This window comes from Rhinolophus sinicus, chromosome 15 (genome assembly GCF_057876585.1).
Source record: "Rhinolophus sinicus isolate RSI-liver-muscle chromosome 15, RSI-T2T, whole genome shotgun sequence".
NCBI classification, from domain to species: domain Eukaryota; kingdom Metazoa; phylum Chordata; class Mammalia; order Chiroptera; family Rhinolophidae; genus Rhinolophus; species Rhinolophus sinicus.
The window spans coordinates 39,359,932-39,375,302 of record NC_142515.1 but is presented as its reverse complement, the minus strand read 5'-3'; the positions used below and the strand labels follow the sequence as shown (position 1 = coordinate 39,375,302).

General features: G+C 37.6%; 1 protein-coding gene across 4 annotated transcripts in view; it reads right to left on the bottom strand.

Moving 5' to 3' along the window:
• BICC1 (BicC family RNA binding protein 1) overlaps positions 1 to 15,371 on the bottom strand; it is a 249,693-nt gene that overhangs the window by 35,591 nt on the left and 198,731 nt on the right. For all 4 annotated transcript variants that reach the window (XM_019731836.3, XM_019731837.3, XM_019731835.3 and 1 more), the window contains exons 4-6: positions 3,631 to 3,710; positions 1,694 to 1,852; positions 359 to 412 (exon numbers count right to left, since the gene is read on the bottom strand). In XM_019731836.3, coding sequence (XP_019587395.3) covers positions 359 to 412; positions 1,694 to 1,852; positions 3,631 to 3,710 — 293 coding nt within the window. The remainder of the gene's footprint in view (positions 1 to 358; positions 413 to 1,693; positions 1,853 to 3,630; positions 3,711 to 15,371) is intronic.

The following is a 15,371-nucleotide window of genomic DNA, read 5'->3' as shown; positions in this document are numbered from 1 at the left end:
ACTGTCCATGAAGTGGTCTCTCTAATATGACAAGTGCCCATCTGACACCCTACAACATCTTGACAACAACTGTCTTTCGTATCCCCGTGGCAATATTGTAGCTACTAATTTGTACTTTCTAATCCCTTCACCTTCTGCCCCATCCTCTTTTTGATCATTTCAAAATCACCAGAGAAACTGAGTCAGGCAAAATCCAGAAAGTCTTTAAGACACATTTTTAATGTCTTAAACCGACTTTTGTCACTATTTCCTTCATAATGGACGTGACTGTTATAAATTGATGAATTATGATTTTTAACGCCCTGTAATGAAAATGTTGCTGACAATGACTTACGGTACTAAAGTAATAAATAGTTACCCGAATTCTAACTCGGGCAGATTCTACTCCTGCCGGTTGTCCTGCTATAGATACCTGCAAAAATAAGGAAATACAGAGTTAAATTTCTTTTAATTGAACCCACATCTGCTTTTCCAGTTATCTACATCTTTGCTACTCAAAGTGTCCTCCAGGAAGAGACAGCATGGGCACTATCTGTAAGCTTGTTAAAAATGAAGGATCTCAGGCAGCAACCCAGACCTGCTTAATCAAAAATTGCACTTTAATGAGCTCCTCAGGTAATTTGTGTCAATTGATCTCCATTATCCCCTGGAAGTCCTGAAACCTCACAGCCCCAGTGAGTTATCCTGCCTCCTTTATAATTTCATTTGTTCACTGCATTTTTCTCCCTTTTGTTTAAACTCCTTGCAGACTAGATGCATATCGATACAATGATACTGCTGAATGAACTACATGGGAGCTGGTTGGTAAAAAATTGTTCCTCTAACACCCACCCCCAGCCCTCTGCTGGGACCCCTTGGACTTTCCCAGGATCCATCAACTAAAGAATTAATCTTGGCATGAGGGTCAGAATGTGGGGCTCCAGGACAGTGGTCTCGAGCATGTGCCTATGCCACACTAGTTATCAAATATTGTAAACACTGCCCTTGCTTTTTACCATGACCTTTGATCCAGTTCTTTGTGAATGTGTCCCACTATCACATTAGTCCCCATAGAGAACAGACTATTTTATTTATCTTTGTGGCCGACAGCTTCTAGTATTGTGATTAGCTGAGAGAGAAAAAAACTTCCAAATAACACAAATAATATCTGTTCTTCAAGTACTGAAAATGTTTTCATGTGGATAGGTGAGTTGATTTGTTTCCAACCATAAGAACTGGGAAAAATGTGTATGAACTAAAGAGAGACATAATTCAGTCAATGTGAGGAACAGGGCACTCATGGACTGCCCCTCAGAAGGTGACGTGGTACCGCCTGGAGGACCACTCGTGGGATGCTGCAGACAGAATCCCACAAGTGTTGCTCGGCCTAGGCAAGCGTTCAGGTCCTTTCCTAGTTCATACGTTCTCTGAGCCTTTCCTTAGGAACTTCATTTTACGTGGCCATCACTTCCTCTCTTCTCTTCTACCAACCACTGAGAGATCAAGAGTTTCGGGCCCACCTACAACTCTTTTCTTCAAAAAACCAGAGCACTTTCAATCTTCTTGTGGCAGGGGGGAGGGTCATACAATCTATATACTACATGCCGTCTCCATGATTACTTTTTTTGCACTCATCTCCCCAAAAAAGCTGTGCATACAGCAAAACTAATTCTGTAATTTGTCCCATAAAAGTTCATGTGAAAAGACTCAGCACCTGGTTGCTTTTTTCTGCTTGGTTATTCCTGTTGGAATCTGGAAAGTGGATGTGGCATCCTGTTTCTTCCATCACTTTTTTAATATTGTTGCCACCTTTGCCGATTACATGAGAATGTTCTGTATGTGAAACATCCATCTTCAAGGTGACCCGATTGCTCTAGGTGGAAATAATGTATTATTTCTTGAGGCATGAAAAAGGAAGGAACCACTCCCTAAAGCACTTTCCCGATAGGGAATAACATTAACAAAAAGTGAGCCAGTGGGAGACTACAGATTTTTAAATAAGATCTTAATCTACAGATGTTCCATTTCTATCTATTTCTCTTTGGATATTTAAAAAAAAAGAAATATTTTCAGACAAATTTGTCAGAAGAAATACAAAGATATACTCTTTACTAAGATAATTTTTTGGAAACTAGCCTTTAAATAAAATCAGCTACAATTACAAATAAATTACTCATGTTTTTCTTTAATAGACATTATTCATGAAACATTTAATTCAAATAACTAAAAACAGATGAAAACACAATTCTAAGACTGACTATATATACATGCTAGTAGAACTGCAGAAGTAAGATGATAGAAAACTAGAAATAAAAATAAATCTCAAAACTGAATAAAGAAGTATTTACAAGTGTTTTCACAATTGCTATATTATGGTATGTCAAACTTTACAAAGTAGATCTATTATTCTTGCTGATAGGAAGAAGAATGAGGAAGAGATCACAAAGTACAGATTTCTAACAGTAAAATGGCTTAAGTAAACCAATACAAAGTATGAAATTAGTTATAGCAAAGCAAAATGTAAAATTCCAAGACAATGGATAACTATGGTCATACAAGGATAATTGTATTTAATTTGGAGAAGTTTAGTGTTATAAAATTATAACCACGAAATCTTTCTCTTTACAAGATTGATACTGAAATTCTTCAGTCCTTAGAAAGTAAAATTAAAAAGTCAAAAGACAACAAGGTATTAAAAATATCAGTAGTTTTACATCTTCTGAATTCTTAAATTTTAAACATATCCATTACATAGTTAGATTTTTAAACTCAGTTCTTTTAGTTTAACATTTCAAAAACAGGAAAAAGACATTCTTTTCTGGAAAAAAAATTCTGAAATATTTAATAATTCTTAAAAATAAGAATTATTAGGCAAATAATTCTTTAAAATAAGACAAAAACAAAAAAGAATGAGAAAAGATTTTTTTAAAAATGGAGGAAGAGGTCAAAAACCATTTCCATGACATACCAGGTGACAAAACATAGTGGTGAAAAACCAGAGAGCCTGAATTTAAATCCCACCTCCCCATTTGTCAGCTACTGGATCCTGGGGAAAATCCCTAATATCTCTGTGTTGAGTAAGGTATGAGGATTAAACAAATTAATATTTGTGAAACGCTTAGCAAAGTGCCTGGCACATAGTAAGTGGTTTAACGTATTTATTAAAGTAGATTCTCACAGATGAGTACACATTTTTAGGTATTTAAATTTCCCTATTATCTCTCTATACATACTTGCAGAGCGAGAAAATGTACAAGAGAACGTGTCAGATTTCATGCCATCCCACATACAGAGCCATACAGAAGATAACTTTGGTTTTCTATTGGCATCATAAAAGCAAATATGCTAATTATTACAATCTTTATTACTTACGTGCCCTATACTAATCAGGCTCACTGTCTATTTCTGAAGATGGCATGTAAATACACATATATGTAAATGATACAATATTATTCGATTACCCAGCATGAGAGAACCCATTTAGATTTTAAATAGAACTTTACATCCATTGAAGCATCACAGGTGCTTATTTTAAAACCCACCATTACTTTCTCCTGGTTTTTCTTCTCCAAATGGTTCTTTCAGAACAGCATGAAGTAGCCCTTGCAGAGACAAGGTTCTGACATCTGAGTGTCCTTAACATTCACTTACTTTTGTGTCTAAGACAGACATGATCATTTCCTTGGCTTCCTTAACATCTTCTTTCTTTCCAGAAACCTTAATATGGGGATCTATAAGAAATCAAACACAAAGGGTGCACGTGAAACCCCCAAACTCTGTTTTAAAAACTGATGTCACAATATAAGAAAAGAGATTCCATAATGAATTCAATATTTGATTCATTCTGTGTTATTATTGTAATAAAGACAGGAATATGAAAAATACGTAAACTGCATTCATCCGTGGCATCGTTCCTCTGAAAACTGGTTAAATCATTTAATTTTAAATTTAATTTCAAAATAAGTATATCATATAATTATTTTTATTGGTTTTTGAATATGTAAACTTTTCGTTTTTTAAAAATGCCTACAAATGTATAGTTTTATATTTTCTCCAATCGATTGCAAAAAAGAAAACATCTCTGTATCACTGTACTAACAGTAGATCTGATTTTAAACCTTAGATAGTTAAGACCTTCACCACCTCTCACCCAGACTATTGTAATCACTTCTTCAAATCCTGTCTCTCTCTTGTGGGTGGCCCTCTATAATCTGACTCTTACATTACGACAACTAACAAGGTCTTTTTTAAAATTAATTTTTCAATTACAATTGACATACAATATTATATTGGTTTTAGGTGTACAACATAGTAATTAGACATTTATATACCTTACGAAGTCAGTAAGTCTAGTACCCATAGCCCACAATTTTTTAAACAGGTGAGGGGTCTATACGTTCAATTTATTATTTGATCTCTTGCTATATTCTAGGCACTGTTCTAATGCTTTAAGCGCATTAACTCAATCTACTCCACAGTTTTCTTGGTGAGGTTGTTTACAGAGGAAACTAAGGTACAGAGCAGTTTGGTAACTTGCCCCAGAAAACCACTCAGAGGCTTGTTCACTCTAATCCAATGTCTTCCAACTCTGGATCCACACTTTCAACTATGTGATTAACTTAATTTATAAGATAGAATTATAGGTCAAGTTTAATAGAAAAAAAACCCTTAGTCTTCATTAAGGAATATTTAATATTTATGTAAAATTAGTATTAAGTGATTAATATATGTCATGTCTATTGTTTATTACTGCCACGGAATTTGATGTAGAAAATCATTCATTCATTCAGCAAATAGTTTTTGAACCTCTACTATGTACCAAGGCACTGTTTTAAGGGCTGGGGGATTTGTAAGGGAAGAAAAAAGACTCCTGTCCACATGGAGTTTACAGTCTTGCGCAGGGAGACAAATGTGAATCAAATAAATAACCTAATATATTAGAACATAACTGTTATGAAAGAAGAGAGGACAAAAGGACCAGGAGTACCAGCTATGGGAAGGGGTTAAGGGCTTTAGGCCTTACTGAGAAAGGCTTAAAGGAGGTGAGGCAGCTGGAATCTTCCAGTGGAGGCAAAGTGAAAGCCAAAGCTCCAGGGTGGGGATGTGCCTCTGCAGTTCATTCCTTAATCAGGTTTTCACATCTCCCCAGCAAGCTACATGTTCTGTTACCATATAGGTCAGCCTGACCGAGTGTAAGACCATTCTGGGGTAAGCCAAAAGTTGTATGCCACTCACTTTAGTGGTAAAGCTGCATAACAGAGATAATTTACGATTGATTGTCATCACCATCATCACAATGATTACTAATGACAATCTTACTGACTGCCTTCTTTGCTGAGTCCTTCATACACTGTACATCACCCCAGGTCGGCCACAGAGTCAGCAAATGTTTGCTGAGCACCTCTCACTATTAACAAGCAGTTCTGCTGAGTCCTAAACCATTAATTGTCTAGGGTAAGAAGTTGGTCACCTGGTGAGGATTTTATCAAGTTACATATGTTTCCCTCATATTGGGTTTCACCCATCCCCATCTCACAGTCCATTTGAAAAATCAATGTTCTGACGAACATATTTGTAAGGTGCAATCGAACAATTGAAAAAGAGAGAGAGAGAGAAAGAGAGAGAGAGAGAGAGAGAGAGAGAGAGAGAGAGAGAGAGAGAGAGAGAGAGGGGTGAGGGGGTGGAGAGAGGGAGGGAAAGGGGGAGGGAGGGAGCAAGAGAAGAAGAGGAATAAGAAGAAGGAGAGAGAGAGAGAGAGAGAGAGAGAGAGAGAGAGAGAGAGAGAGAGAGAGAGAGAGAGAGAGAAATGAAAGAAGAATGGGGAGGAGGAAACCATTCTCTAAAGCCACCCTCTCTGGGGACAAGGATGGAGCAATAGCTTCAAAGTTCAGGAATGCATCTGACCTCCTGGGGCAACATCCCAGCAGCTGTGCTTAATATGAGTCAGTGCCACCACTTCCAGCCCCCCTCCTTCTCCCTCTCCCCAGACTGTCTCCAGGTGACTGCTCTTGGCCTTGGGCACTTCTCCTTATTTTGTTCTTTAATCCCCCCTCAGACATTAACCCTGTCAAAGGGACATCTGAGGATCAAAGACTTGAAGAGTGGTTGAGACTTTCTAAAATGTCTAAGTGTCATCAGGTATTATAAGGCAAGGGGCCTAAAAGCAGGGCAAAATGAATGTCCAACAAGCTGGGAGAGCCTCCACTGTAAGGCGTTAGGGTGTGTTGTTCACACTGCTAGCTCCTTAAGGCCTCCTAACAGGGAGGACTTTTCTCTGTAAGTCTTTCGCCAGCTTTAGCACACTTATGTAAACCAACAAACCATTTTCTTCAATAATTCTTATTAAATCCATTACAACTGCTCTAGGCAATATTTACATAAAGAGCTGTCCTACATTCAAAATTTTGGTCTCAACTCTCTTCAGCTATAGTTTGAATTACTGTAGGCTGACGTGGTGTTAATCTCTACTGAACATGCACTCTCCTGCACAGGATTGGAACCTGGATCTAACCTGTACAGGATCAAAACATGCCTGCATCAGACTTCTAGCACTAGCTACTATAGGTTCCTGGGTCTCCAGGGCCCAGTAATCAGCATTTTGTTGGTTTCCCAAGTAATTTTTACATCACATATAGGACAGAGCTTATTAAACCACATAGTACACATATAACTGTAGTCTCTTATGTATGGATCAAGTATATACAACATAAAATGCCTCTACAGGAAAAATAGTGCATTTTCTCACAAAATAAATTAACAGTAAGTATCGAGTGGTACGCTAATCTGAAAACCTATTACTTTACAGGCTGGATAATCACATTAAAATTCCTAGGCATCTGTAGAGGGACAGGAAACCTCAGACCCAATTTAAGATAGAATTTGCTTTTCCACCATCTCAGCATAAATAGAACAATAAAGAAAACAGAAAGGAAAAGCCTCAATAGAAAACACATTTTATTTCAAAGTGAAAGAGCACCATCTAGTGACCCAAAATTTAAATTATAAATGGACGCAAATAGAGACACACCCACGACATACAGTCACCAACATGTAACAACGAACTGTCTCTAGGACCCCAATCGGCACTTGTTTGGGAAATGGTTTTTAAAATAATCAAGTCTCACAAGTACAGAGAAAAACAAACATGACAAAACTCTGGTTTAGATCGCTAAGTTGGCTAGAAAGATTGTATTTTCACCCCCTCTTTTGCCCTCGTTTAAAGGATATGAGCTCCAGATTGAACTTCATGTGCTCATTCCAAATCCTGAAATACAGTTCTCTGCTTTCTGAGTGCTACAGTGTACAGTTCAAGCTTGTCCATGTGCTCAGGTTACATCCAGACCAATTCTGAAAATACTTGATGGAGAAAAGAAACACCCAAGTATTAACCATAAACATAAAAACAAGGAAAATGCCCGCTATGAAGATTGTTGGAAGGTGGTAGAGAAATAGAGAATAAGTGTATATAGTTTCTCCCCCCAAACTAACTGCTTTGAAAGACAATTCCAATTTGGGCATGAAAGTTCTGAGAGACATTTGCTCTAAAAATAATACTCATTGATTTATAATCAACCCTCACACTCCCTAAATACAGTGATTGTCTTAGTTTTGTAACTTTCACAGGGCAAAACAAGTAGCAGATACTCAATAAACTGTTGTTGAATGGATTGATGGCTCCCCTGTTTGGGGAAAAGGCTAAGGAGATAGGAATCTGTGAGAAGAGCCTAAACCTCATATCCAAGGTGACCCCATGTACTGCACTTCCCAAAACAGTTTTGACTTCAAATATTCTGATCTTAGTACTGTTGTAAAAATACAGAGAATTGTCAGATATTCAACCAGTATTTCAGATTCCTGTCCCACCAATCTGCTCACAACTCTCCGGTGTCATCCTATGGAAGAGAAGATGACCAGATGATAACCCAACCTTCAATAAGTCATGTGAAGCTCTATGGACATGGGTAAGAAACCGGTACTTTATATGTGTATATTGAGCACACAGATCTTTATGACTTCCATATATTCATAAGGACTTGATAAGGCAACAATTGTTTTCATAAGAACACATGCTAAAAATCTTATCTTCAGTAAAAATAAATGCTTGAAAGAGTTGGGATGATTACATGACCTTAAGTGAAATTTAGTTCTATCTTTACAAGATGATCTCTTGGTACCCTGGTTTCTGCTCTCTCGTTTTCCGTCCTTGGAAACATCTCCATTCCTGGAAACATTAGTGAATGTTTTATTGCTTTTTCCTTCTCTCCTCAAGCTTATGCCTCCTTCCCCTCTCATTCCTGTCCCACGGCAAAATCTATAGAAAATACTCATGTCAGCCATTTCATGGTGTTTATTATGCTACAGAAAGTGATGTGCTATTGACATATGATGAATTTAAGCCATCAGTGTTTCACCAGTGATCTGTTTGTAGCTACTTTCCTGAATCCATGACTGATTGCTGTGAAAGGAAAGATTCAACCCCCAAAATTCAAAGTAATGCTTTCGTTCTCAGCATGTTCTCTTGGAGAAAGAAAACAACAGAAAATTCCTTGTTTGACTTAACCCCACTCTTCCCACCCACAATGCCCCCGAATAAAAGATATCTTATTCGAGTTGCACTTTTGTTTATGGGGATAAGTTCTACATCACAACGTGAAATCAGGAAGGCTTTGGTACGTTTTATGTATGCAAACAAAACTGTCAAACTGGCCTTAAATCCGTAAGAAGAGACCAGGGACAGAACTCACTTTCTCCTGCCTGGGCGCTCTTTTCACTTTTATTTCAAGTTCCTCCTGAGTCGTAGACTTTAAAACTGTCTAACCAAGAAGGACATGGATGGGGCCTGGGCAGGGTCCATCAACACTCCTGGGAATGGTCAGTGTTAACAGGCAGAGAAGCATCTCGAACCTCCTCTGAAATTCCCTGCGTCCACAGTTGACAAGTAGTTCCACGGCAGAAATGGCCAAATTTTTTAGATAAGGAAGACTGTGGCTCTAGGGTAAGGATTCTGTCACACAGCCAATATGCATCAAGTCTCAGAAAAAGCCCCAGACATGTCCAGGTCACTGGTTGACTTGGATCACACAGGGATAGGCTAGGAAAAGCCCGCCACAAATTGTGTTAAATTTTAACAACTTTGACTCTGCAACAGGCTACAGATTCCCTTCATGTTGTGGGAAAAATATGCAGATTCCACAGTCATGATAATAAGTTCTGAATCCCAATTAAGCCATAAAGAAGCTTTGTTACTGTGGAAAAGTCTCTGAATCTCTGGAGTACAGTTTCCTCAAAAAAGAAAAAAAAAAATGAGGGAGTTTGGTCCCATCATTGTTATACTTATAAATCTAAAATTCTTTAATGTAAAGAAGTACTATGAGGTTCTTAAATAAAACTAACGTCATAAGCAACTTTATTTTCAATTTTTTGATATCTCACAATAAGTAGCTCACCAAAAGTATCACAATCTAAAATGTTGCCAAGAACTTAAGCTGCAGGCAGTAAACACAAATGGGTCTGAAATAGCAATCTGCTTCTGAGCTGAGGAAAATTAGCCTCTGAAACCTGGTGATGGATCCATAACTGGCTTCAGAGATGGCAGCTTGGGCTTTCCTTTTGTTTCATATGCTCTACAAATGTGTAATTCTGTATCAAAGTAGATGAAATCCAGTGTTCACCCCACTGGCATTTCCTGAATAATGTGCTTGCAGGCCCAAAACAAATGCAGTGATGGCCCAAAGGGAGATTGCATTCTACATCAAACCCTATTTGAGCCATGTCACAGTTCAAAACTGATACCATACAACACGTCTGCTTTTTTTTAATCACTTTTCCTTTAGGCTGGCAAGTCACTTTGCTATTAGCAAAAGTTAATTCAACTCATAGTCAACTGGCCATGGCCTGTGTTTTCCTGTGAAACAAAGAGTTTCCCTCTGACCTCTTGAGAAATAAATTGTCCTTTATAAACAAAAATGTTACATGGGTCAAATAACATACCATAAAGATATATGTGCTCCAATGTTCACTGCAGCTTTATTTACGGTGGCCAAGACATGGAAACAACCAAAGTGTCCTTCGACAGATGATTGGATAAAGAAGTTGTGGTATATATACACAATGGAATACTATTCAGCCATAAGAAAAGATGAAATAGTACCATTTGCGACAACATGGATGGATCTTGAGATTATTATGCTGAGCGAAAAAAGTCAGAAAAAGTTGATAACACTATGATTTCACTGACATGGGGTATATAAAACTGAAAACAACAAAAGAACAAGACAAACAAATGAAGAAACAAAAACTCATAGACACAGACAATAGTTTAGTGGTTACCAGAGGGCAAGGGTGAGGGGGAAGGTGATAGATGAGGGTAAAAGGGATCCAATATATGGTGATGGAAAGAGAACTGACTCTGGGTGGAACACACAATGTGATATATAGATGATGTAATACAGAATTGTACACCTGAAATCTATGTAACTTTACTAACAATTGTCGCCCCAATAAACTTTAATGTAAATAAATAAATAGATAAATTATATACCAATATCACATTTTTAAGTGAAGGCATATACTTTATCAAGAAATAGAGAAAACCTGAACTGACTCATTAAACATGACTAGAAACGACTAAAAGAACAAAACAGAATGACAGGAGACCGATGCACTTTCAGCTTATTTTATAGCCAGTAATATAGAATCCAGATTCTTTCAAGGAATGCTGTTTGACAACAAGAATTCCAATAAATGGAGTTAGAATAAAAGGGCAAGAAGTATATTTGGAGAGGCAGTGGAAGACCCTAAGCTCTAAGTATTGAAGGCAAAATGTTGGTGAACAGCCATAATACATCAGCTATTACTACTGGGATCAAGAAAAAACAAGTCCACCTGTTTTAGGCATTCCTTAAACTGTGTTACTTTAGGAGAAGGCATAAAATCATCCTTATTTACCTTTAAAACAGAAAATATTAATCTCCTTACTAGTTAACTAGAAGAGCAGGGAAACGGACAGTGAGAAGTGCCAAAACAAATACCGGGGGTGCCAAAAAATGTGTACAAGTGGACACTTTGGTCAGCGTTGCTCAAGCAGTAGTTCGCCGTAATCAGAGGTGTCTGAATGCTGATGGTAACCACTCTGAGCACCTCTTATAATTGCAGAAGTCAAACATGACTTGTATTCATTTTTTGTTATTTGTATATATTGAGTATTACAATATTAATAGTTTTTTTCTTCCTTTTTTAAAATGTGTATACATTGTTTTGGCACCCTCTGTATATTTTAAATTCAAAACAATATTTCCATTGGTAATCACAATCAGTTCACAAACCATGATGCGCTGAGATAACTTCCAATCAAAATTCCATTTGGCAGAATGAAACCTAACACTCCACAGAGTTAAGAGCACTCTTGACATGAGAGTGGCATGAGTGACATGGGCAAATCCACAGACAGAAAGCATGGCAAGTTCGTCACGATGTTTTCCAGTTCAACGCTTTGACAATGACTGGAGACAGGGTGCTCTCATCACTAGGGTAATGGGCAGCTCGGGGAAGTTCTTGCTGAATGAAATAACCGGATGCGCTCACACACAAGGATGGAGCCCACGGACCCTTTATCAATTAGGTAGAAAAGAGCTCTCAGCTTGAGAAACTTCAAAGGTAAGCTAGCAGACCCACAAGAGCTTTTGCTGATAGAATACCATCCTTTCCAACTTAATCAGCAATAAAAGTTCAAAACACAATGATAATAAGCTATAATAATTGTTCTCCCCTGGTGTCTCAACTGCAGGAGGAAATAAGGCAGAAGAGAGGGAAGAAGTAAATCTGGCACAGGCCTCTTCTTTGTTCAGATTTTTTAGGTGCCTTATCAAAGCTGTTTATTTAATCAGAAACAGAGTTATAGGGACTCAACAAAAGCCTAGAAATAAGCTCAAAGAAGAACAACGAAATGCAAACAAAGTACTAAGCAAATTCAAGGCGTAGCAGATGAAATAATCAAGAACAGATGTATTTAAGGAGTGTGCGAATTGGAAAAGGGTAAACTACCTTATCTTATAAACCACCTTATCTTATGCAGTGTAAACTAAACTCCGGGCATAATTGCAGAGTTGCTGCTCAGGTAGAAGGGGGGCAGAAAAAAATCCAAAGCACAAGAGAAATGTAGCTTTGGAACATGGAGGGTGGATAAAGAAAGTTAAAAACACAAAGCCTAACTCAGTTTCTTGAAGCCTTTTGGCATCGGAGTCTGTATTCCAGAGATAAGGAAGAGGATTCTGGGAAGTGGGGAGGAAAGAAAATTAACTGCCAGGAAGAAATCTGGAGTCATCTGAATGGTTTGTTTATAACAATTCTACACAAAGCATGGGCACTGCCAGGTTAATGCGAGGGAGAACGTTCACATATGTATGAGCTACAGATAAACAACTCTTGTGACATTGGGAACAAAGCCCAAGCCACAAGGCATGACAAAAGTAATAATGCAAGGACCCAGGATGAGGAAGGAGCGGTAAAAGAGCTGAACTGAACACAGGCCCTCTGGAATGGAACTGGAGCTGCGAACCTATACACAACGGTCCGTTTGACAAAGGAGGGAGCAGTGAAGTGGGGATGGAGGCATGTGCCAGCATAAAGTATCCTCAGGAAACTGCACTGAGATAGCAGCACGTTATGCAAGAATTTCTAGGAGCCAGAAGTGACTAATCTTCCTTCTCTCTCCAAGGAAGACTGATGTTCGCAGTGTATATGGCAACTCCCAGTGGTATTGCCTGTGGTCTAAAACCGGAGCATGGACTCTGTGGCCAGGGCAGATTGTTCCTTTTTACAACAGCTAGGACTATTTGTGAAACATCGTAACACACCACTGCTGGTTGCCATTACAGAAAAGCAACCATGGTTCAAGGGTTCACACACATTAGACAAGGAAAGTCCTGTAAATGAAGACTTAGCCACATTGTATCACATACATGATCTCTTTGTTTTATTTCGGGCCTACAAAGAAATTAAAAACCAGAATTTCTGCCTTTTGAAGATATTTGAGGCACAATTAAGGGTGTATGTAAGAAACAACAAAACTTTTAGGAATTCAGTTCTAAAAATAACTTAGCACCTAGAGACTGGCATTGAAACTCTCCACCTTACAGTAAGATCTAGTGAGAAAGTTGTACAGATTGCACTGAAGAGCAATTAATTAAGGATTCATATAACTCTGGGTGTTAAAGATTTGTTTAAGTTTGTTCATGATCTCAAGAAAGTAATTTTCGCAAAAATTAAAAGTACCTCATACTAGGTAAATGAACCTTAAATAAAATTATTTGGAAAATGCCGATTCTTACTCCCAATTTTTATGGACTAGCTAAAAAGCTGTTAGTAGTTTTTTATGCAGCCACACATACTGGAAACTAATATCCTTGCCTCCAACTGGATATTATTTGTTTCGCTCACACTTTTTTGGTGACAGGAGTAAGTAGGAATAAGGTCTTAATCTCGTACTCCTAAGAGTTTTACATCTTTTGGGAGGAAAATATAATTTAAAACATCAAATAACTTCAAAATGTCCTTTATTTTTCTCAATAAAAATATTTAAAGTTACCTTAAAGCCTAACAACTTCTAAATCAGGATTCACCAAATATTTATCTAAAGGTAATACCCCTGCTTAATTATCTTAAATAATAAAAAATTTGAGAGTTCGGTATTTTAAAACTTGGTTTTCTTCTGAGAGCAAGAAGGCAGGAGCTTCTCACCAAAAATCACAGAAAATGACCATCACCTGATAAGGGTGACCAATTAGTCCTATCCTTTCTAACAAGAAAGTTGATATTCTTAAAGCTGTTTCTATACAAAGTCCTATAAACCAAGAAAAAAACAAACAAAAAACCTAATTGTCCCATGAGAAAAATGGGAAAAACACATGGATAAATAATTCAATAGAAAAATGGTCAATAAATACAAAGGGTGCCAAAAAAATGTATACACATTGTAAGAAAAAACTGTATTAAAATTGTAATAATATATACCGATAACGAAAGATGAATACAAGTCATGTGTATACATTTTTTGGCACCCCAAGTATATAAACATGAATAAAGTTCAACCTTACTAATCATTTTTTATTTATAAAATGGGGAAAGATTTTTTTTTAATTACATATATGGCTCACAAGGATATAACTAGACAAACTAACATACTCTTGATGGAAATAAAAGTTGGTGTAACATGTCTGGAGAGCATTTTGGAAATATTAATGAAGAATCACAATATCATAATTTCATATTAAGGATACACACATATTTAGCCAAATAAAAAGGAAAACCCCCAATTACCAGCGATTATTTCTATAATTTTTATTTTATTTTATGCTTCAAGCTCTTCTATAGTTCCTACCATGAAACGTATACATTTATAATGTGGAAAAAAACACTCACCCGCTAAAAGATTATCTGTATCAGTCGAGTCTGAGATAAATTTGCATGAATTACATCCTTATACTTGAAAACAAAATGTATTTCAGTCCTAATGCCTTGTTTCCCTGAGCACAATGTTTCAAGAATCCCCTTACAAATTAAGACCTTTAAACATGTTAACGATAATGACAACAGCACTTTCTCAATTAGAAAAGTTCCTTCTTTCTCATCTACAATTCCATGACAGGCTTTTTGCCATGCAGTTTCTGAACTTTGGCTCTTTCTCTTTGTTGTGCCATCGCTCTTTAATATTTTATCAACAGACTTTGGCTCTGAACACAGACTTCGCAGTGAAACTGGAGCAAAAATACATAATGATGGGGTTAGCTGCAGTTGAAAGACACAGTTGGAACAGAGTCCAAATAGCTGGTGAAGGCCATATGTTTATGGCCACCACTAACTACTCGTGAAACTCTTTCAAACATTCATGGCCCCATCTCTCTTTTTCTTCATCAATTGTTTCCAAAATAAATGGAAACAAGAGCAAGCCTGGTAGTGGAGGTACAGTGCTCTTTCTTAAAAGAATGTTCTAATGTCCCCCCAAGTAAGGACATTAAGAAAAGCATTATTCATGTATCATTCTCAGAGAGTGATTAAAACACTCATTGATGTCAGTAAATAATAACCTCAAAGGACAGTGCCCTCATGACAACTTCACCAGGATGGCAATAACAACTTATTTATCTCCTGAGCAGAGACGTCCCAGTAGAAAATGGTACCTCGATATGTTCCACGGGCCCCTGCTCCAGGGATAGTCTCTTGTCTCTCACTCTGCCCTGCTTTGTGCCCAGGAAGCTGAAGCATCTCTGCTGGTAGCTGCAGGGCTCTGTGACCCAAGTCCAACCAGTACCTTCTTGCCACAGTCCGTTTTCCATGGGGCTGTCCTTGTTCTTCCACCTTTGGGTGATAATGGTTTCCAGCTATGGCCAGTTTTT